This window comes from Canis aureus, chromosome X (genome assembly GCF_053574225.1).
Source record: "Canis aureus isolate CA01 chromosome X, VMU_Caureus_v.1.0, whole genome shotgun sequence".
Lineage (NCBI taxonomy): Eukaryota > Metazoa > Chordata > Mammalia > Carnivora > Canidae > Canis > Canis aureus.
The window spans coordinates 27,615,680-27,639,441 of record NC_135649.1 but is presented as its reverse complement, the minus strand read 5'-3'; the positions used below and the strand labels follow the sequence as shown (position 1 = coordinate 27,639,441).

The following is a 23,762-nucleotide window of genomic DNA, read 5'->3' as shown; positions in this document are numbered from 1 at the left end:
ATGCACCGGGAGCCTGATGTGGGATTCCATCCCGGGTCTCCAGGATCACGCCCTGGGCCAAAGGCAGGCGCTAAACCACTGCGCCACCCAGGGATCCCAACTCCCTGCTCTTATAGAACTTAATTCTCATGTGGATGATTGAAAATAAATGAGTAAAACAAAAAAATAGTCATAAGTAAAAATATATGAACATTATAGTATAGTAAGTATATATAATACACATAGTAATATACATAAATATATAAAATATGAATAAAAATAAGTAAGATAGTATGTTAAATGGTGATAAGTAGGATGACCATAATGTCTCCATTGTCTCAGACAGTTCTGGATTTTATCTGTGATCCTAGTGTGATTATTCCTAGTATACTCTTTCATGCTCAGAAATGTCTCACCTGGGGGCACCTGGGTGGCTCAGTCAGTTAAGCATCCGATTCTTGGTTTTGGCTTAGGTCATAATCTCAGGGTCATGAGATTGAGCCCTATGTTGGGCTCTGCACTGGGTGTGGAATCTACTTATGATTCTCTTTCTCTCTCTCCCTCTGCCCCTCTTGCCCTCCCCCTATACTCTCTCTCTCTAAAAAAAAAAAAAGTCTCAGTTTTCACAATAAATTTTATAGTCACCTAAGTGATAAGTACTATGGAGGAGAAAAAAATTTTTTTTAAGTGTGGGAAGAAGGACTGTAATTTTCAATAGCTCACTGAGAAAGTGATATTTGAGGAAGGGCCTGCAACAGATGAGAGAACAAGCCTAGGAGATTTCAAGTGGAAGAACATTCTGGGCAGACAGAATAGCAATTGCAAAGGCCCTAGGACAGAAATATGCCTGTACTATTTGAGAAACATAGAGGCAATGTGTTTTTAGCAAGACGAATAAAGGAGTCACTAGTAGGAGATATGCTCACAATTATCAATGAAGACCACATTGTGTAGACTCCTGTATTCTGAGTGAGATGTGGAGCCATTGTAGGTTCTCACTGTGGGGTGGGCACGATCTGTCTTAGGTTTGTAAACCTAATGATAATGAATGATAATGTAAAGTATCATTCTAGGGGCACCTGTGTGGCTCAGTCAGTTGAGTGGCCAGTTATTGATTTCAGCTCAGATCATGATCTTAGGGTCTTGGAATCAAGCCCCAAGCTCTGTACTCAACAGAGTCTGCTTGAGGGTTCTCTCTCTCCCTCTGCCTCTGCTCCACCCCCTCTATCTATCTATCTATCTATCTATCTATCTATCTATCTATCTATCTTTTTTTTTTTAAGTATCATTCTAGAGATGCCTGAGTGGCTCAGTTGTTTAAGCATCTGACTCTTGATTCCGGCTCAGGTCCTGATCTCAGGGTTATGAGATCCAGTACCTCCTCCCATGTTGGGCTCCATGCTGGGCATGGAGACTGCTTGGGATTCTCTCTCTCCCTCTCCCTCTGCCTCTGTCCCTCCCCCACACTCTTTTTTAATCTCTCTCCCCCTCTCAAAAAAAAGTATCATTCTAGCTACTATATTGAGAATAAACTTTAGGGGTGCAAGCGCAGAGGCAAGAGGATAGGTTAGAAGACTACTGTAAAAATCAATATGAGAAATGATAGTGGCCTGGACCAGGGTTGTAGCAGAGGAAGTGGGAAGAATTAGTCAGACTCTGAATATATTCTGAAGGTAGAAATGACAAGGCCTGTTGATAAAATGGATGAGGTGAAGGACCAAGGTTTTGGATAAGAGGACCTAGAAAGAATAGCTGTCATCATCTAAACTGGAGAAGATTAAAGGAGAAGTAAGTTTTAGAGGAAGAATCAGGAGTTTGCCTTTGAATATTTTTCTCAATCAGGTTTTCTAAGAAGCAGAACCTGAAACAAGGGGCTGTGTGCAGAGACTGAATTTTGGGAAGTGATCCCCATAACAGGAATGGAGGACCAGTAAAAGTGAAATAGAGAAGGGAAATCAATCCAAGGCTGAGTTTTTGAGCTGGCCACAGCTATGGGCAACTGAAGTTTAATCTTATTGGGGACCCTTGGAGGAGCTTATAAAATGCCTGAAAGATTGCTTGAACTCAGAAGTGGGAGGCATTCATGACTAGCTTTCTCTTATAGGTTAAGAGTTGTCCATGGTATATTAACTCTCTCACACTTCCATCTTTGCACCTGCTTCAGAATGGTTGAGTGGGTTGCTCCAGGCATTCCACACAAAAGTAACAGAAAAGGAGGAAATGAAAGATACCTGATTCATCTGAGAAGAGGTATTGGTAGTGTACACATGCTCATAGCTGGTAGCTGCAGCACCAGCTGGAATAAAAAGGTGGAATGAGAGAATGTGAGGTGGAGAACAAAAGGTATTTGGTACAGATATGTTAAGTCTGAGATATTCATCAGCTATCTAAATGGAGATGAAAAACAGCCAGCTAAAAATATGAATCTGAATTTTAGGGGGAGAGGTCCAAACTGGATTTGAAAATATTTTCAGCATATAAATGGTATTAACAACACAAGACAGGATGACATGATTGAAAGAATGAGTGTGTCTAAGAGAAGAGGTTCTCAGGATCTCCAGTGTTTCATGATTGGGAAGATGAGGAAGACCACAGTATTACTCAGAGTAATGGTCCATGACACAGAAGGAGACTCAGAAAAATACAATATCGGGATCCCTGGGTGGCGCAGCGGTTTGGCGCCTGCCTTTGGCCCAGGGCGCGATCCTGGAGACCCGGGATCGAATCCCACATCGGGATCCCGGTGCATGGAGCCTGCTTCTCCCTCTGCCTGTGTCTCTGCCTCTCTCTCTCTCTCTCTGTGTGACTGTCATAAATAAATAAAAAATATATATATATAAGAAAAATACAATATCAAGTGAAAGAAGAAGTGAAAATCAAGTGAAGAAGGAGCGTCCAATGCTGCTGTAAGGTCAAGATGAGAACTAAGAATTAATCACTGAATTTAGCAATGTGGAGGCCATGGTGATCTTGACAAGGGTATTTGCTAAGAATGTCAAGGAACTCTAAGGCTTAGATACTAGAAAAACTGCTAACCTAAATGTTGCCTTTCCTGTACATATTAGTAGAGAATGAAATGAAGAAGAATATGATACAACAATAAGACATTGGACAATGCCTCTCAATAAAATTGACTTAAGATTGATAAACCACTTTATTTTTATTATTTTATTTTGAGAGAGAGAGAGAGAGAAAGAGAGAGAGAGAGAGAATGAGTGGGGGGCAGGTACAGAGGGAGAGAGAATTTCACAGAGTCCAATGCGGGGCTCGATCTCAGGATGCTGAGATCATGACCCGAGCTGAAATCAAGAGTCGGAAGCTTAACTGACTGAGCCAAGCAGGTGCCCTGGTAGACCACTTTAATTAGGTAGAAGGAAGGAGAAAACAAAAGTCAGATGGTATGAATTTCAAAATAAACAAGAAAGGCTGTCAAACTAAAGGCCTTGGAATAAATTGATTATCAATAAGTAAATGAGTAAATCACCTCTGGTTCAGTTAATGCAGATAGTACATAACATTAGAAAGAGTAAGGTCGGGGATCCCTGGGTGGCTCAGCAGTTTAGCGCCTGCCTTTGGCCCAGGGCACGATCCTGGAGTCCCGGGATCGAGTCCCGCATTGGGCTCCCTGCATGCAGCCTGCCTCTCCCTCTGCCTGTGTCTCTGCCTTCTCTCTCTCTCTATGTCTATCATAAATAAATAAATAAATCTTAAAAAAAAGAGTAAGGTCAAAATTTGATCTTCCTCCTAGACAGCTATCTTTTTATTATTATTATTATTTTTTATTGGAGTTCAATTTGCTAACATATAGTATATCACCCAGTGCTCATCCCGTCAAATGCTCCCCTCAGTGCCCATCACCCAGTCACCCCAACCCCCCACCCACCTCCCCTTCCACTACCCCTTGTTCGTTTCCCAGAGTTAGGAATCTCTTGTTCTGTCACCCTCACTGATATTTCCCACTCATTTTCTATCCTTTCCCCTTTATTCCCTTTCACTATTTTTTATATTCCCCAAATGAATGAGACCATATAATGTTTGTCCTTCTCTGATTGATTTACTTCACTCAGCATAATACCCTCCAGTTCCATCCACGTGGAAGTAAATGGTGGGTGTTTGTCGTTTTCTAATGGCTGAGTAATATTCCATTGTATACATATACCGCTATCCTAACAACACACACACACACACACACACACACACACACACACACACTGTCCCATGGCCACAGTATACACTTTAGTCATGCATGGCCATCTCACAAATGTTCTTGGTCCGATGCCTGATGCTCATCACAATGAGTTCCTGACATTAAAGTGCAGAAGGCTCAGAGTATTTCCCTACATCTAGGAAGATCATACAGATATTTCTATGGTAGGTAAAGAGGATCATTTATTTTTTTTAGGATCATCTACTATAGACCCATTTGAATATCAACTACTATATCTGATGAATGATATTTTATATATATAGTGTATTAAGAGTATGACCTGTAATGTCTAGCACACATATGTTCAAGTGTCAACTGGGCCACTTATTAGATGTGCCATCTTAGAAAAGTAAAACCTTTTTCTGTAAGTCTCAATTTTATCACCTGTAAACTGAGGACTATAAAGTATCTACATGTCATAAGGTTGTTTTAAAGGTTAAATGAGATCATGCTTAGCACGGTATCAGACACACAATAAATATTAGCTCTTATTGAAAATGCTGTATGTTGGCAAATCAAACTCCAATAAAAAATATACAAAAAAGGAAGAAAATGTGAAAGCATGAGGATTTATATGCTGAAATATAATTGTTTCCAAGGTCTCACCCCTGCTGTCTCTGTTAGTCTAGAAGCATTTTTCTGCAACAGCTTTCAACTTTCTTTTAAACTTGAAAACTCACCAGAGACTGATTTTTGTTTTGTTTCAGCTGTTCAGAAGTCACCTATGAAGTTAAGCCTCTTATGTGGATTAAGTCAGTGGCAATATTGATTTGGGCTTTTTATGAGCTACCAATTCTAGTTATCATAACCTTTCAAGGAAGGGAAAAAAATACCCTAGAAGATTAGAAACTCTCCCATTCTCACTTTGAGTAGACTAAATTGCAAAGTAATCCAGTGGATGCTTAGTTAGGAAGGCCATCAGGATAATAAACTAAACAGCAATGTTTTCATCTCTCCAAACTACAATGTCAGTAGAATGTATTGCCTATAGTCTACCAATGAATGAAAGTGAACAGATGAATTAGTTCGATTTTTTAAACAGTTCTTGAGCATTCCCAACATAACAGACATATCACTATGCACAGAATTCTGAATAAATATGGGTATGCAAAGACAGTAACTGAAATGAGACTGGATCATAAAACTCTTCAAATGGGTTTGTGGCGAAGCCAATAGAAGGCAATGAAGAATCTGACAGGATGAGACTCATCTGCTGTTGAAGGGTCATGAAAACCCCAGCCTTGAGGTCAATACCATCAGCAAGTATTAGAGAGTACATGCTCTAATGCTAACCTACTTTGGATAGAGGTTTCAGAGACCTACAGCATAACAAAAGCCACTATGGTTTTGGCAGATTAGGGCAGATTAAGACTCTTTTAATCCAATTGGTTAATGTGCATGACTATAATACTGAAAAAGATGGATGCCAGGGATTTGATTTTCATCAATACTCTTTCAAGACTTAAAATTTTTATTATCTGGCATTAATCATATCATTTTTAGCTGAGACATTCTGGAGAAAAATTGAACTAGAAACCATTTTCTGTGTTTCACAGCAGTTTAATTGAAGGTCTTACAACTACAGTCACTATGACAGGGGTAAAAAGTTTGTGAAGCCTAATTCTGCTATTGCTCCTCCACAGAGTTAAGCTACAAGAGCAAGTACATGGGAACTCAGAATCTTCAATGTAATCAGACTGGCTAGTGTGGACATAGTGTGCTTCCTTAGTCCCATGCACAAAATTCCACTTCATTCATTTTCAAGTTATTTCCAGTGACACAATTTCCCAGATCCTAAGAATGGGCAAGAAATCACTCTCTGAAAATAGCTGTAATTGGCATTCTGTGAGTTGAAGGCACTATGAAAGGATTTGACATTTGGGAATAATATTTGTGTCCTGGCACTTTTCAGAATGATTTATGTATACAATCTCAGTTGATCCTCTGTACCACGATAAGGCAATATTAGCTTCACTTTACATAAGAGGAAGCAAAACCTGGTAAAAGGAAAAAAAAATATCGTTTGAATACTTACTGTGTGGCAGAGTTTATAAGAGAAAAAAACGACACGACACAGTCCATGCTCTCAACAAATTTACAGTTTAGTTGGAGAAACAAACAAAGAAACAACTGACTGCTGTCAATTACAATTAAGGATGATTGGTGCTATGGCAGGAGTGTGTGCAGAGTGCTGTAGGAGAACATAGAAAGGGCATCCAGTCAAGGTCAAGATTGCACAGCATCGAGGAAGGCTTTCCAGAGCAGGCAGCGTCTAGATGGAGACTGAAAGGCTGAGAAGGACTTATCCAGAAGAAGAGAAGGGAAAAGCAGGTTTGTACACAATGCTTCAACTACAAATGAAAGCTGGTACAAAGGAAGGGCTTATATACCAATATTTGGAGTCAACCGGTAGAGTTTTATTGGGTCCAAAACCTGAAAGAAATGAAAGACCATACCTGTAAGATTAGAAAAGTGGCATGGCTGGGTGGCTGCACCACAAAGGAGCAGGTTTTTTGTTTTATTGAGGTTTGTTGGGATTTGACATGAGGGTAAGGAGTTTTTAGACATGAGGGTAAGGAGTTTTTAGTGTTGCAGTGGGGACTGAGGTTTGTGGAGGGTGGGATAGCCAGAGTAGCACCAAAAGAGTGGCTGACGGAGAAACAGTGGCCTCAAGAGGGCAGTCATGTTTGAGGCCAGTGTCCAAGATTTCATTCATCCAATTCAATTCATTCTTTCTTCCAGGAAATGTTTACTGAGTACTTACTATGTGATAACACTGTGTTAGGCTATTAAATAAAAGAGCAATTTCAACTCCAATTGCTATCAGGTCAGTATTCTTTCTATTATACTACCCTGAAAAATTCATCAACAAATACAACAATGATACTCAACCTGTTATTTTTAAGATTTATTTATTTATTTTAGAGAAGGAGAGAGAAGGGGCAGGGGAGAGGCAGAGGGAAAGACAGAGTCTTAAGCAGACCCAATACTAAGTGAAGAACCCTACTCAGGGCTTGATCTCACAACCCTGAGATCATAACCTAAGCTGAAACCAAGAGTTGGACACTTAACTGACTGTGCCACCCAGGTACCCCAATGATACTCAACTTTTTAATTCGATTAATAAATATTTGTTAAATGTGGCCCACTATGTGCAAAATACTACACTATATGAAAGTGCCCAGTTACTGGTTAATGGTGTCTGGTGTCCATAATCTCCAAAAAGTCAGGACAAGGTGAAAGGGGCTTAAAAGTGCTACCTATAGAATTTGGGTAACATATACTTAGCAGTAAACACTGTCAAACATCAGAAAAAGGTAGAGATTTCCTGATGCCTTCAAAATCATTGATTAACAAATATTTATTGAATGATTCCTCTGGAAAACATTGATTACGGAGTCTCTGGTGAGACTTAAAAGTATATAGAAAGAAACATTAAAACCACTATGCTACCATAGCAAGGGAAAAATCAATACACCATACTCTCACCAAAGCCTGGTGATAGGTCTGGGACAGAATCAGATTTGATATAATTTGTGGACGGGTAGGTTTAGTGTGGTCCTGCCTGAAGGCATGTACTCTGAAGGTCCTTGCCAACCTTGTGATTCAATTTTAAGTGCTTTGAACTTTGGTTTAGAACCTGAGTAATAAAAACTGCTTAATTTTGTTCTTTTTACAGGTTCTATTTTTTTAAGCATTATTTTAGTAAAAGTTCAAGTGTTTTACCAAGAGAATGATTTATGAGAGTCGGTTTAGTTTGTTGAAAAAGAAACTTTCTGATGGCACTCTTGCTGAATCTGGACATCACGTAAGATCGCAAATCCCAGGAGGACAGGCCTCCACAATGTTCTTATGAAGGTAGAATTCTAATGACATGGGCTCCAAACTTTATATTAAAATGTAAATTTCAATCCCATAATATATAAATATGTGCAATAAGGGTTGCAAATATATATTCTTTGCAAATATACATTTTAGATCATCTTAGTACAACATAACCACAATTAGTAAGAATCTAAATAATAGGGAGCCTCATTTAATTGGAGTACCTCCCTTTCCACTCACCACTGGCAGTTGGTCCTGATAAGAATGAGACTAATATCAACAATACAAAGCCACCTCTACGCTTATTTCTGCATTGAGGCCCCTACCCAATGGCTTCTACATCTATAGTCTAGTACAATCAAAGCGAAAGTAACTGATCAGAATAATACCCTCGTGCATACACATGAAATCTTAAACCAATTCCACATCTAAATTCAACTCTACAAACTAAGGCATGGGAAAAAAGGGGACTCATACATTTTAGAAAGCTTTCTGTCAATGAATTTTGGGCTGATTGTTGTTAACTGCAAAAGGTTTTGAACTTACACTTCAACTGCATAATCATTTTATCTAAGCTTGTTTTTTTATATGGTATGGCAAGGACTACAAACCATTTGACAAAACATCATACTCTAAAACTATCAAATGCTTTTCTCTGCAAAGTAAAAAGGATATACAGCCATCAAGGTGGCCACTATTCAAATTTGAGCCTCTTAAAAATTTAATGTAACAGAAGAGAATGCTAAGTGCTATACAAGTAATAAATTCACTTGTTCAATAAGTATTCATTGAACATTTATTATGTGCCAAATATTGTTCCAGGCTCTAATGTTAATCCCAAAAGTGTGATGGAAGAAAGTTGGCACAGCCAGCCTAACTATATTTTTAAGTCAAATTGATCAGATAGATATGTTCCATGATCCATTGACCAGACACACTGGCCCTGCCAATCATAGTGCAGACTGCAAAGAACATGCTGACCGGTACCCCTAGCTGGGTGTTACAGCTAGGATGCTTCAGAAATCAGCTTTATTCCTATCTATGCAAGAGGTAGTCTAAGGGAAACAACTGAGAAACACGTAGCTTGCCAGCCACTAACACTTTCTGAGCATACATGGGGCTTCGAGCATTTGGGGTGAGAAGCTACAGAAAGGGAGGCATAAGTGCCTGCGTATGAATTTCAGATGCTGCTCCATATAGCTTCTTTTCTGTCTTGCTTCTCTATTATTATATACAAGTATGTCTTGCTTAAGAAAATGCAATTAATAAAGAGAGCAATTCCATTCCATTAAATATTGATCTATCTTGTTGTTCCTTTAAGTCAGATATAATTCTTTGTAAGTTATATCTATAAACATAGAATGGTAAATTATGTATAATATATAAATGATGATCATCACGATATACGTGACATAAACATGTATATGCAGACCTGTAAAACATACAATAAAACTCTGCATTTCTTGTGACTCTCCCATTTTTCAAAACCACAGATTACTCTTTTTCCAATTAGTGAAGGTGATTTGGGACCATATTTATTGATTAACTTAAGACATGTTAGCATTTAGCCTGGTTGTATGTCAATGTGATAATTTTTTTTAAAAAGTGTTCGTGAAACTCTGGACCATTAATGAGGAGACATAATTGGACTTTCCTAGTGAAGCCTTGTAAATGTCTCCACTGAAGCTAGAGAAATGAATCTTAACTCAAACCTTGAAATTCTATGAGAGGTTTGGGCGTGTCCTGATTAATTTTTTCTTACCTTTGAGTTCATTCCTAATTGCTTTCTTACATGACATAAAAGACACAAAGGGTCGTTTGCTCAAACAGTTAAAAACTCAAGAGTAATAAAATTAACTACTTCATGTATTACAGGAATGACTGGCACCAAAATAGCTCTGCATATGGTTCGGTTTATACTGACAGGACAGCAGAATCCTCAGCTTTTCATATAAAGGCTTCAAATGAGAATATTTCCAAGGTTCCAGGGGATTCAAGATTTATCTTCTGTCACCTCTAGACCCTTTCAGAATTATAATGAGAAAGAAAAGTGCTGAAAATAAATAGAACTTATTTGTATATGGAGCTAGTTCTGCCTCACAGATGACCAAAAAAACAGAATAACAGTTTTCTGACAGGACGGTTTCCTGACAGGACATGCTGGCATACCTCAGCGTCATGCCTCTGCAGATATTTAAAACTGCTTTTGACTGTTCACATGAATAAAAAGCTCCATCTTGAAATGCCAATTCTGAATCTTGCTCAAATCTTTGTAATAAAAGAGACTCCGCATGTACCGGGGACATAGTCTCAATCAACTCTCTGAACCGAAACCCTCCAAGATGCCTCAGTTTCCCTGTCATCTATTGAACTGGATCTTCAATAGTCTCTGGGCATCAGCCACCTTACCTCTCTCGTTTGCCATTCAAATTATCTGATTTACCCTAGTCTGGCCTTTGTGTTAACCATTTGATAGATGGGCTGTAAAGAGTTAAAAGGAAAAGAACAAAGTGCTTTTTTTTGTCCCCAGTGGCCACAATCCCAGGGCTATCCATTCCCTTTGATCCTGCCCTGCAGCTGAAGCAATTCACAGAGAGGAACCAAATTATGTACCTGAAAGAGGATAGTTGCTCTGTTTCCCAGGGCATAGTCATCTATGTGACACCTTGCCAGGGAGCCAGTCCTTTCCTTCTGAAATTATGCAGATCCTCAAAGGAAAGTACACAATTCAACTGAGTAAAGAGTTGTTTAAGAAGGGAACACCGTTATCATTCTCCATGCTACGGCGGAGGCTTTAATAGAGACGTAAGAAGAAGCATTAGAGGGTTAAGCATAGTATTAGGCAAAGTAGACTCAGGGACAGACAGCAGAAAGGGAATGGATGTGCAGAAGCAATGGGTATTTTCAGACCGAGAGAAAAAAGCCACATTGCCTCAGAAGCAGCAAGGCAAAAGAACTGAGAAACTCTCCTGCCTGTCCCTGGATAAAGAATGTTCAGGGATCCCTGGGTGACTCAGTGGTTTAGCGCCTGCCTTTGGCCCAGGGCGTGATCCTGGAGACCCGGGATCGAGTCCCGCATCGGGCTCCCTGCGTGGAACCTGCTTCTCCCTCTGCCTGTGTCTCTGCCTCTCTCTCTGTGTCTCTCATGAATGAATAAATAAAATCTTTAAAAAAAAAAGAATGTTCAACAACAGAGAGATGGTCAAAGGTAAAACCGCACTCATGGAACATATATGTAATTGGTGGTAAGTGCATGCTGTTACATAAAATTAGCTTAAGAATCTATACAGAAGGATACCCGGGTGGCTCAGTGGTTGAGCATCTGCCTTTGGCTCAAGTCATGACCCTGGGATCAAGTCCCACTTCAGGCTCTCCACGGGGAGCCTGCTTCTCCCTCTGCCTATGTCTCTGACCCTCTCTCTGTGCCTCTCATGAATAAATAAAATCTTCAAAACAAAAATTTAAAAAAGAATCTATACAGAGAATTCTTTCTATCACATTTAGTTCTACTAGGTGAATATTACCCATTTGATAATGAATTGGTATTTAGGAAGTGGTGAATTGCACGTGACTCTGGCTACCTATATTCGGAGCCAACTGATAAAGAAGGAAGGGGGAGTTTTACGGAAATGATGACATTCAGAAGGATGCTTGCAGGTGCAAGCTCTATACTCACCACTGCAAATACCCTTCCTCCATTTTTCCACCTATCTGGCTCCCTTCCCTTCTCCAAAATCACATTTCTAACTTACCTGTACAATATATATTTCTGCACACATCGGCACAACTTAAAAATATCATTTGTGTACAGGGGTGTGTTGTATGGATGCCGATATAAGGAAAGATTGCCTTGCTTGTTAGAAACAAAATCCAGACCATCTGTGGATTTAGCACTGGGTGGAAACCTTTCTAGTTAATGATGCTAGTAGTAAATCAAGGTGACATAATGCCAAGGGAAGGTGAAATTCAGGGGCTGAGTTTACTACTTGGCTGGCTCCCACCCCCAACAGCTTCTCCTCGTAGCTTCTTTTAGTGCTAAATCTTGGAAGATTTAAGTTGCATTAACTAAGCAAAGATGAAATTCCCTTAGCAGAGAATCCTAACCCATGATCTATGGATGCAGAAGGACTTCAAGGGCTTTCTGAGCCCCTTGAAATGTATGGCAGATATTGTATATATGTGCATTTTCTTCTGAACAGAAGATTCAGAGCTTTGATCAGATTCTTAAAGCATTTAGTAGTGTCTCCTCCTGTACCCCTTGCTGTGAAAAACCATTACTCTGAGCACTGGGAGACACTAAAGGATATTCAGAAGAATGGTGTGATCGGATTTGTGTTTTAGAAAGATCCCTGGTAACAATACAGTGGAGAGTCTGGTATTCCCTTTTCCTTAGAAGAAACTTCAACCATCAGGTATATGTCCTATGTCCCTTAAATCCATCACAGGGTGGCACCCCCAAAATATAGAATTTCCTACTTCAGTTTGGCACTACTCATTACTGTTTGGAAACATTTTCTCCAAATGAGAATGAATATTCATGGCACAGTGCAGACATCATTGATTAGAACCACACCTAACAGTGTTGTGGAAAGAATACAGGCTTTAGTCCAAAAAATCATGGATTTATATCTTACCTCTACTTACCCAAGCTGCGTAACTCTAAATGAAGGGTCATGATGATTCTCTCTGCATCAGAGAGTTATGATAAAGACTGAATAATGAGCCCACTCAGCAGAATACTTGACACACAATGGTCAATAATATTTGTTGTCATTAATATCCTCACATCTCCGTATTCAGTCCCACCTCTCCTGACCTCCAGATATATATGTCAAAAACCTCTGTTGCTACTCATCTGAAACTCCTGACTGGATCCACACTTGTAGCAGATAACCTTGACTCTATCCAAGAAAACTGAGATCATTACATGAACTTCAAAGCTTGCCACTCCAGTTCAGAACTTACTTCCTGTCTCAGAGGAGGCACTGAACCCTTTCAAAACCTTCCCCTCCACCTGAGATCCTAAAACATCCTTCAGAAATGCCTTATTCCAGTCATTACATTCAATTACATTCTCTCCTCACATCCTCATGATCTGGGATCTTTCTCTAAGATTACCAAAATCGTTTACTCTAAGGAAGTGAATTCCTGTCCTGAATGCACCCTGGAATCTCCTGAGGAACTTTCTTAAATGCCTGGGTCTCATCTGTGGAAATTCTGGTTTAATTGGTCTAAGGACCAGTCTTAGCACTGGGGTTCATAAGGTAATTTAAATGCCAATCAAGGTAGAGAATCTCTGGTCTAAAGTCAGCAGTGACCTTCTAAACTGCCTGTTTTACTGTCTTTTGTCCATTTTCATTCTACTTGTTGATTCTGAAGTATATCACAATATTAGTCACATCTGCTGGGAAGTCCTCTCCCTTGGCTTGTGTAATACCCCCTCCTTTTATATTCCTCAGCCATTAGAAACGACAAATACCCACCATTTGCTTCAACGTGGATGGAACTGGAGGGTATTATGCTGAGTGAAGTAAGTCAGTCGGAGAAGGACAAACATTATATGTTCTCATTCATTTGGGGAATATAAATAATAGTGAAAGGGAATATAAGGCAAGGGAGAAGAAATGTGTGGGAAATATCAGAAAGGGAGACAGAACATAAAGACTCCTAACTCTGGGAAACAAACTAGGGGTGGTGGAAGGGGAGGAGGGCGGGGGGTGGGGGTGAGTGGGTGACGGGCACTGAGGGGGACACTTGACGGGATGAGCACTGGGTGTTATTCTGTATGTTGGTAAATTGAACACCGATAAAAAAATTAATTTATTAAAAAATAAATAAATAAATAAATAAATAAATAAATAATTTTAAAAAATACCCCCTCCTTTTGATCTTTCTCTGACATCTTAAGACCATATCTATTCTTCTGCTCACTATTTTAAATTCAATTATTCCTCAGGGTATCATATTTGGCTCTCTTTATTTCTAACTGTTCATATTCTCACTGGATTCTCTCTTCTACTTCCATTGCTTCAGAAACCATCTATTTATTGATGACTCCAAACACACACAGACAACACACACACACACACACACACACACACAGAGTGACATCATTTCCTTGAACTCAAGATCTGAATTCTGAGCTATCTCTGTGCGGTAGTTATGGCAGTGGGCTCTAATGTCAGATTGTCTGGGTTCCAATCCCATTCCTATTACTCACTACATCTGTAATATTAGGCAAGTTACCTAGCATCTCTGTTCCTCGCTTTACTCATCTGCAAATGGGGATAATAATGACCCCAACCTCATAGCATTACTAGAATGACTGAAAAGCATAATCCATCTAAAGTGCCTTACTTGGTGCCTGGTGCTTAATAAGTGTTAGATTTTTCTCTTATAATCATTGCTATCATTCCTCAGGCCAAGTACATAATTCTACCTTCCAGACTCCCATAGTCATTTTACATATATCACTATTATAACACCAGTCACGTTGTATCACTGTTGCTGGTTTATATATGCCTTTCCACTGCACTCTGAATTCTTGTAGAGCAAAAGCTGTTTCTCATTCATCTACTTATCTTCAGAGTTTAACACAAAACTTGGCACAGATAAGCAGAGCATAGACAGGAAGTGGGTTTCATCTCAAAAAGGTTCATCTCAATTACAGTTGACAACTGATTGACGATGCTTGGGTGGAATGCTGTGTTGATCGGAATGTGAGGCTGCAGTCGTGCACAACAAGAAAGAACACCTCAGATGATTTGACCAGGGATATCTGCCAGGAGGCAGGTTAGAGGGAGCAGTGACTGAAGTGGCACAGTCATTCCATCAGAGTTTTAGATACTATGTAAGTAAATGTTTATTGAATAAGTTTTCATGAACAAATGATACTGACTAAAAGACATGAGCCAACTGGTGTTCCTGCTAGATCACTTAGTTTTCTCTTAGAGTCTATGTTCTTTCTGGGCAGTCACAGATTGTTATGCTAGAATTTGTGACAACTAAAAGTGCAACATGCTCACAGCACTAAATTCATTACAGGTGATTAAATGCTGTTAAAGATTTCATTTTATAGGCCCTGCTACATTGTATTATACCCGCCATCTGTGATCTTTAACCATGTAAATACAGAGCCTGAGATGATCATTTCTCTTAAGATTTTCATAGGAAGTGTTATCCAAAATTTTTAGATATTAAGCAAACAATAGTTTATGCTCCAAGATGAACTTCATCCATCTAGCAAAGTAGCTGGAACATAGCTGACACTAAATGAACGATGCATAAATGAGTAAATGAAAAAAATAGATGGACAGATGGATGGATGGATGGATAGGTAGACAGATCCACGGATGACAAGGTTTGCTTCCATGTAATCTTGGTAGATACAAATCGGCAGTTTAAAATTTTTTCCACCAGATGGCGATAATGTGAGATTTCAGTGTAGGTTGTAATACAGAAGAGGAAAACAACCAACCAAACAAAAACCACATTAGGAGAAAAGAGAAGCCACAAAAGACCTGGTCAAAAGACATGAGAGAAAATGTGTCAACTGTAGCATCTCAGGAGTCTGTGATTTTGTGGGATTTGTAATAGGTCCTCACCATACCTCCTTTCCATGCATGGGTGACTTCATATTCATAATTACTGATAGGTTAAATGGCTACTTTCAAAACTAATTGTATCTTTTATAAAAATTCTAGGGTAATTCTCATAACTAAAATTATTATCTTTGGTTCATACATTCATATATTTATATTTTCATTTGTCTTACACTGATTTTTGTAGTTAATTGATGCCTCCCTTGGAAGTGAGGCTGCTTGGGAAAAACTGCTAGCCTCTGTGCCTCCAGGAAATTTACCCCTGCTATTAGACCTGCCAAAAATCATATAAAATAAGTTTGTCTAGGGCTCATCCATCCCGTTAGTAAAGAATGTGAATGATATTAGATTATTGTCCATCCCTTAATTTTAAAGCCTTTGGAAGATGAGAAAAATCAGTTTTAGAATCCAGTACTCTATGTGTTTCTGGGGGAGAGGGTGCTGCTTTCTTGGCAAATAAAAATAAGAAGATAAAGATATTTTCAGATGGGATCAAGCATTTCCTCTTATTAATACTTCCCCCTAAACAAGCCCTGAATTGGATGGCACAATAGCTTCCCTAAGAAGTGAAACAAACAAACGAACTTCGGAATATTTCATTATAAATTAGATGGCACATCATCTGGTCTTTTCTAAGAATAATCAGAATGAAAAGGCTTGTTAAACCTCTTTGTAAACCCTTGGTCACTGAAACAAAAAGAGGCTGGCAAGGTTGTCAGGGAAGAAAATAAAGGGAAATTAACATTTATTGAGTTCCTAAACATTTTAGCACCTATGATCACAATAAATACTTATCATAACCTCATGAGGTAGGTATGGGAGGAGTGTGGTGTAGTGAGGATGAGGACTTTAGAGCCTAAGACTTGATTTCCGATCCTACTCTTACCAGTTCTTAGCTGCGGAAACTGACCAGTTATTTCTCTCCATGTCTTAGTTACCTTATCTGTAAACTGGAAATGAAAACTCCTACTTCATAAGGTATTTGAGGAGCAAATGTAAAGTGCCTAGCAGATTCCCAAAACAGAGTAGATACTATTCAAGATTTATTATTACTTTTATTTTTATCATTGTGATTATGGCGTTGATGATGATGATGATGACAAAGTCAATTCTGCAGGATGAAAAACGGGCTCAGAGCTGAAGTGACTTGCTTAAGTCTGCACTGCTAGTAAGCCTGAAGGGCATCTAGCAGAGTGTCTACCACTATAGCAGGTGCCCAGTTGTATTTGCTCTCTTCCCTTCTGATTTAAAACTCAACAATTTTATGAGAATTTTATTCCTTATAAATAATGAGCCAGGCTCAAATTGAGCTAGGTTAATGCAAAATGCTACCACTCATATAAATATGTGAAAAATATTACTATTTTCTTTTATTCATAGGTAGTAATACATGGAATAAGACAACAAAGTAGATTTCAGACCTCACTAAAAAAGATGATAATTGGGTCCACAGTTTTGTCTAATGCAGGATAATTAATTTCTACCCCAAAGAGGTACTTATTTTCCCTCTTTGATATCTGTAAAGATCAGCGAGTCAGTGACAGATAAGACCCCAAGTTTCTGGACTTTAACCTCTTGGATCTTTATACCTGAGTGTATATAAGTCAGTGCACCAAAGGATAGTGCTAGCTAAAAATTTAAATAGGTTGACAACGTGTGTATGTAAGTTCCCAGATGACAGAAACAGGTTTTTGTCCTTGGCCTTGTTGTAGTCTCACTCTACACATTTTCCCTGGGTAATGTCATCCATCCCTAGGCATCTCCTACTCCTGATGAACTCAAATCTACTTATATCAACAGTCCAGATCGTTTCTGAACTCCAAACACCCATTTCCAACTGCCTGATAGGAAAATCCACCTGGATAGGAAAATCCACCCAAGCATGTTACATGTAGCACGTCTAGAAAGAGATTAATTTTCTTCCCTTCCAAACCCACTCTTCCTCTTATTTTCCTTCTCTTGGTAAATGGATCATCTTCCTCCCAGTGTCCCAAACTTGAAATTGAGTCCTTGGCTCTGTTCTTGGCTCTGTTATCTCTTTCAACCTCAACAACTAATCAATTACCAACTCCTATCAATTCCTCCACATTGATATCTCGGCACTATGTTTCTTTCGTCTTATGATACAGCCAGAGTTTATACCTTTCATTGCCATTCTTAGCCTGGGCTAATTCAGTAGTTTCATAGATTGTCTCCCTGCATCCAATTTTTCCCACCTGAAATCAATCTACTATACTGCTGCTTATACAATTCTCTTCTACACATCTCATCCTAAAAATCATATTCAACATGAAATTCTCCATCACTTAAAAGCTGAGGTTTTTAATGCATAAAGAAAAAAAAAGAACTCCTAAATTGGGCATGCAATACTTATTGTGATCCAGCTCCAATGTACCTTACGCTTAGCCAACTGAAATTTTCACCATCCCAGGCCTTTTCACAGCTTCATGCTTTTGCACCTGCTAATCCACCCTCTTTGAATGTCCTTTTCCAAGAAAGATCGTATTCAAATTTTAAGACCTAAATCAAATATTACCCTTCTATAGACCTCAATTCCCTGTATATTTCCATACCACTTTATTTATCTATAAAGGTACTTATTACCAATTGCAATGATTTGTTTGATATTTTTTTTCTCTACCACATTATGAATTTCCTATAAGCAGGAACTATTGGAGTCATCTCCATCCCTAGCACTGACCCAAGACCTGACACATCACGAGGGCTAAGTAAAAGCTTTTTGAGTACTAATAGGTCACTTAAAAAAGCTGGGATGGCATCATAGAAGACAAACTTTCATCTTCCCAAAATTCATTTTGATCACAACGCAGAAATGAAATCTGAGGCTGGCTAGGCTGTTTATACTGAGTCAGTACAAAATTGCTTATATTTTTAGAACAAACTGTCACTAGAAGTGTATTCTTATTTAAACTCATATGAGGTCAAGCACTCTACACTTCATTCCCATAGCCTACAACTAACACTTGTAAGTTCACATTCTGTAAGGACAAACTTATAGAAAAATATTTTAATGGAAACTATACATTTCTTAAAGCATAAAAGAGCCAAAAAAATTAGGCAGGAGGGCAGTCCAGGTGGCTCAGCGGTTTTAACGCTAGCTTCAGCCCAGGGCCTGGTCCTGGACACCTGGGATCGAGTCCCACAACAGGCTCACTGTATGGAGCCTGCCTCTCCCTCTGCCTGTGTCTCTGCCTCTCTCTATGTATCTCATGAAAAATAAATAAAATCTTAAAAAAAAGTTAGGCAGGAGAATAAAATTATTTTATAACAAATTAACACAGTCATTAGCAGAAAAAATAGGAAAGATTAAAAAGAATTACTTGAAAAGACAGATACAAAACTTTACCAGTTATGGTAAGAGCTAAAAAATGTGTAATATAGTTGGTATCATAAACATTTAAGGTCTATTTAAATGTTTTTATGAATATATATAAAGTCTTTGGCTCAACTTAAAATTTCTCTAACGTAAGACTCATACTAATTACAATATAGTAGTTTCCATTTATAATAACTGCATTTTACATGGTCTAGGGCAATGCCTGTGAATTTGCACTTCTAACAAGTTCATGGGTGATGTTGTTGTTGCTGATCTAGGCTCCACACTTTGACAACCACTGATCTAGATAATCAAATCAATTTTTTTTCATCTCAGCATGGGCTTACTCTTAAAAAAAAAAAAAAAAACCCAAAAACCTGTGTCAATGTCAGTATTTAAAAAGCAGTTTTCAATGCATGGTAAATACTTATGTTTTGGTTGATAGCAACTGATTCCTTAAGTTAAAATGTATAAAGCACAGATTATATGCAAAGTATCATGGAAAAATAGAGATCAGTAAATAAATCATGATCCCCACCTTTATTGAGTGTGCAATATAGAAAAGTATATACAAAAATAATGAAAATCAGAAATGGATACAAAGGGGCTGACAGTGCACCAAAGGCTCTGTGGCAAAAATGCTGGAAGACTTGGCCTTGAAGATGGTTGAATATGGTTAAATGGAGATGGCGGAGAAGGTCATTCCAAGGGAAAGGTGACAAGACGGCAAAAGGACTGAAGTCGGATGAGGTGAGGTCCAAGGAGATCAGTTAGGAAACAAAAACAGTTGAGGTAAGAGAAAATCAGAGTGGTGATTATGCTAATGGAAGGAAGAAGATGGATTTGAGACAAGCAGAGGTTAAATTTTCCAGAAGAAGCAACTGATTAGGTCTGGAAAGTATACACGGATGGCTGGGGAGAATGGGAGCATCACTAACAAATGCTGTGATGGAAAGAAAAGGACTGGGATTGGAGATGTTAAGACAACTGCTGCCATTTTAGATATATCGATTTAGAGCTGCCAATGGGAATGTCCATTCATTCAAAAATATCTGGTAGGTAACTGAAAATGCAGGGTTAGAGTTGGGGAAAAATGATAGAGCTGATGATAAATATTTGGAAGTCACCCAATTAGATGTGATTTTTGCAGCTCTCTGAGTAAAAGAGATTTCAAAGGGTGGAGCAGTGGTCCTCAAACTTGAGTTGGCATCAGAATTCACTGGAGGGCTTGTTAAACCACAGATTGCTGGGTCCCACCTCAGGGTTTCTAATAGGTCTGGGCCAGAGCCTGAGAATTTGCATCGCTAGCAAGTCCTATGGGTGATGCTGCTGCTGCTGTTTTGGGGTCTGTAAGTTGAGAACCACTGATCTAGATAATCAAATCTATTTTTTTTTCATTTCAGCATTGACATATTCTTTAAAAAATATATTAACCTGTACTAGTCAGTGTCTCTTCTTCTGTGTAGTTAAAAAAGAGTATACACCACTGCTTAACTACCTATTAAAAAGAAATAAGGCAATCATATTTCTATGTATTTTCTATTTATTAATAACTGTCTTATCAATCCAAGGCTGTCCAAAAGATCTGCTCTACGTTATGACCATGGTAGGAAGGGTTCAAATAAATTCTCACTTTCCCTTATGATTGTGTTGCACAAAGTGTCCACATTCTGATGACAGACTTTCTGGACTTTTGTTTGGTGGTCCCCACTAACCTTTCTAAAGCTCTTTTAGAAGCCAAATATTTATTTGAGACTTTCGTCCCATATAGGCAATGGCTTGAAAAGCACTTAGCTGTTTACTTTTCATCTTACTATAAATTATTTATCCTTCAGTCTGTAAATGGCTATTTGTAGGATTAGACAAATTTTGAATGCTCTGATAAGAGGATTGTTGCATCTAAATTCATGCATAATCCGTAAAAAGCACATGTAACCTACAACCTCAGCTTGGACTGGCATATGAACAGATTCACTAAGCGTATGTAAGCAGCTGTGCATTATTAACCAGTTAACATCAGCAAATTTGTTTTTGAAACATAAGTTTACGCACACAAGCATTCCCTCCTGAGAAAGAATATTAGTTCTAAAAAACCAGTGAAAACATACCTTGAGTAGATTTCTCCACTTCTTTCCTCTTCCTACTCTGACTGTTGTAATTCATCCTTAGCTCCTGGTTATACTCATGCAGAGTTTCCCTGGAGTTGTAGGACTGTCTGGGTTTGTGGCCATCCTCACTTTCATCAGAAGAACTGGTATAAGCTAGATCCATTTCATGCTTGACTTTTGAGAGAGGCTGGTAGGGTTTGCAGTCTGTTTGCTCCATGTCTGATTAAACAAGCTCAATTTCATGAAATGAAGGAAGAGGAACTCCTTTAATGTAAGTGGTCCTGGAAGAGAGGGAAAAACACAAGCCTTCTTAGATTTGTCCTTTGGAAAGAAAATGCATCTGGCAGATTCACAATTGGTTCTGATAATACTATCAAAGGAGTGAAGCAAAAGACAAACTAGATGACATGAAGCTAGCCTGGGGTGATAATAACACTCTGTGTTACATGCACACATCGGCAAGCATTTAGGATTAAACTGGAGTTTGAAGCATCAGAAAATACTCGATGTAGAAGAGAGGCAGTCTTCAAAACTATTGGCACTGGAATGCAAATAAACGTTTTCTAAGGTGCCTGCGTGTTCTTAATGATAATGGCAGTGGCTGGATTAAAAAACATTCTAAGATTTGCAAGTGGCCAGGAGTACAAAGACTAACCTAGCACATCCCACATTTGAAATGAAAACTGGTAAGAGGACTGCATTCAGAAAAAAAGTCTTGCCTCTGGTTTCATGTTGCAGTTAAGAAAGGAGTTTTGAAGAAGGGCAGAATTCTGAGGGAGGGAGGTTCATGAAATAAAGTGTCCTTGAGGGGGACTGAGCTCTGTGTCCATACTGTGGCTTTTGAGCCTCAGGCTTGCAGAGAATTTTTAATGAGTTAGGTGGCGGTCAATTTTTGATCTTCATTGTAGTGAGAGGATGTAAACACCACTTCTGGTGAGTACCCTGGTATATGAACAGCAGGATTGAAATCGGGTTTAGAAATAGAAATTTTAAAACTTCATGATAAATCGCTGTAAGAACCCTCCCTCCCCCCGACAGAATGCTGAGCTAGAAGTCACTAAGGCTCTTAGGGCAAGTAGAGGCATCATCTGCCTTACTTAGCAGAGAGAGGTTTGAGAACATCAAATGCCATTTGAGATGTCAAACTCCTCTGAAAAGCTTAAAGCCTGGTAGAAGTGTACTTGTTTTCACTCCTTACATTATTTTATCATTATTTTCATCAAATGCTGCAGCTTTGCAACTTGGTCCTTCTGTACAATCTTGAAAACTCTAGTTTGAACCCAAATAACTTCATGATTTTATTTTGCAGTGAAATGGATCCCTTTATTTTTCTTAAGCTCTTTGTCATGTGTATTTTCAAAGGAATCTATCGATATTTAGATAGTGCATCTAAATCATGTGCAGTATCTCACTTTTTGGAATTCCTAGTGTATATAGAGTAAATGTACAAAATAGAGAAATCACTCAATAAAGCTTATGGATTGACTGATATGTATTCAATGGTACCTAATCCTTTGTGCTATGAACAAAGTTTCATGAATCGAAGCATTACTTCCCTAACTGAATGTTAAGGTCCTTAAAGGCAGAATCTGAGTCTTAGGCTTCTTTACAGCCCCCATATCACTTAGCACTACTCTAGGCACAAACATAGGAGAAACTATTTAACACCTAATACAAATCCCATAAATGGTCTATAGAGACAGCCAGTTTGGTATGACTTAATATCAGAGATGAGCATACTTGGAGAGAAAGCAAGTCAAGTATTGTAAGTGAATATACACCGATGATTTGGCAACAATCTAATCTCATGCCATCTCATGAAACATATTGTCTAGTCACTCTCCAATTTATAGCTCCAGCATAATCTCTCCCTTGAGTCACAGATGTGAATATCCACCTGCCCACTGAATAACTCTACCTGGATATCTAAAAGGTATCTCAAACTTAATATGTTCAAAACTGATGTCCTGATTCTCACAACTTCCTTTTTTTTTTTTTTTTTTTTTTTTTTTTTGATTCTCACAACTTCCAACCTGCTCCTCCCACAGTCTTCCCCATTTTGGTAAATGGTGGTTTCATTCTTCCATTTGCTCAGGCCACACACATCAATTCCTGTCTTTCACATCCCACATGTAACCCACCAGTAAATTCTGTTGATGCTACCTTTGAAATATATCCAGAATCCAGTGACACTTCTCCACTTCCCCACTCCCACTTCATTGGTTCAAGCCATCATCTCTCACCTGGATCATTGGAATAGTCTGTCATGTTGCTTCTGCCACTGCTCTCTTTATAGCACATTCCCCACACTACAGCCCAATGAGGCTTTTAAAATCTAAGTCATGTCATGTCTCTCCTTTGCTCGGAAACAGCAATAGTGTCTCATTTCCTTCAAAATAAAAGCCAAAATCCTTACAATGACCACAAGGCCCCTACGAGGTTCACCTCTCCCTACCCTAACCTCTCTAATCTCATCCCCCAATATTTCCACCCATCTCATGCACTTTAGGTGCACCAGCCTTTTCACGGTTTCTAAAACTCACAGGTATGTTTCCACCTCAGGACTTTGGCAACCTCCCATTGTAAACCACCAAAAAAAGGTCACTTCTCATCCTCCTTCCTGTCTTTTGTAGCACTTAATACCAAATGACATACTATATATTTTGCTTATTTGTTTACTCCCTGTCATCTGTCTCTCTCCACTA

The 23,762-nt window shown here is 38.8% G+C and overlaps 1 protein-coding gene across 3 annotated transcripts in view; it reads right to left on the bottom strand.

The window, feature by feature from the left end:
* TENM1 (teneurin transmembrane protein 1) overlaps positions 1-23,762 on the bottom strand; it is a 794,498-nt gene that overhangs the window by 545,780 nt on the left and 224,956 nt on the right. For all 3 annotated transcript variants that reach the window (XM_077888554.1, XM_077888556.1, XM_077888557.1), the window contains one exon: positions 21,058-21,338. In XM_077888554.1, the coding sequence (XP_077744680.1) occupies positions 21,058-21,274 (217 nt within the window). In that variant the 5' untranslated portion in view covers positions 21,275-21,338. The remainder of the gene's footprint in view (positions 1-21,057; positions 21,339-23,762) is intronic.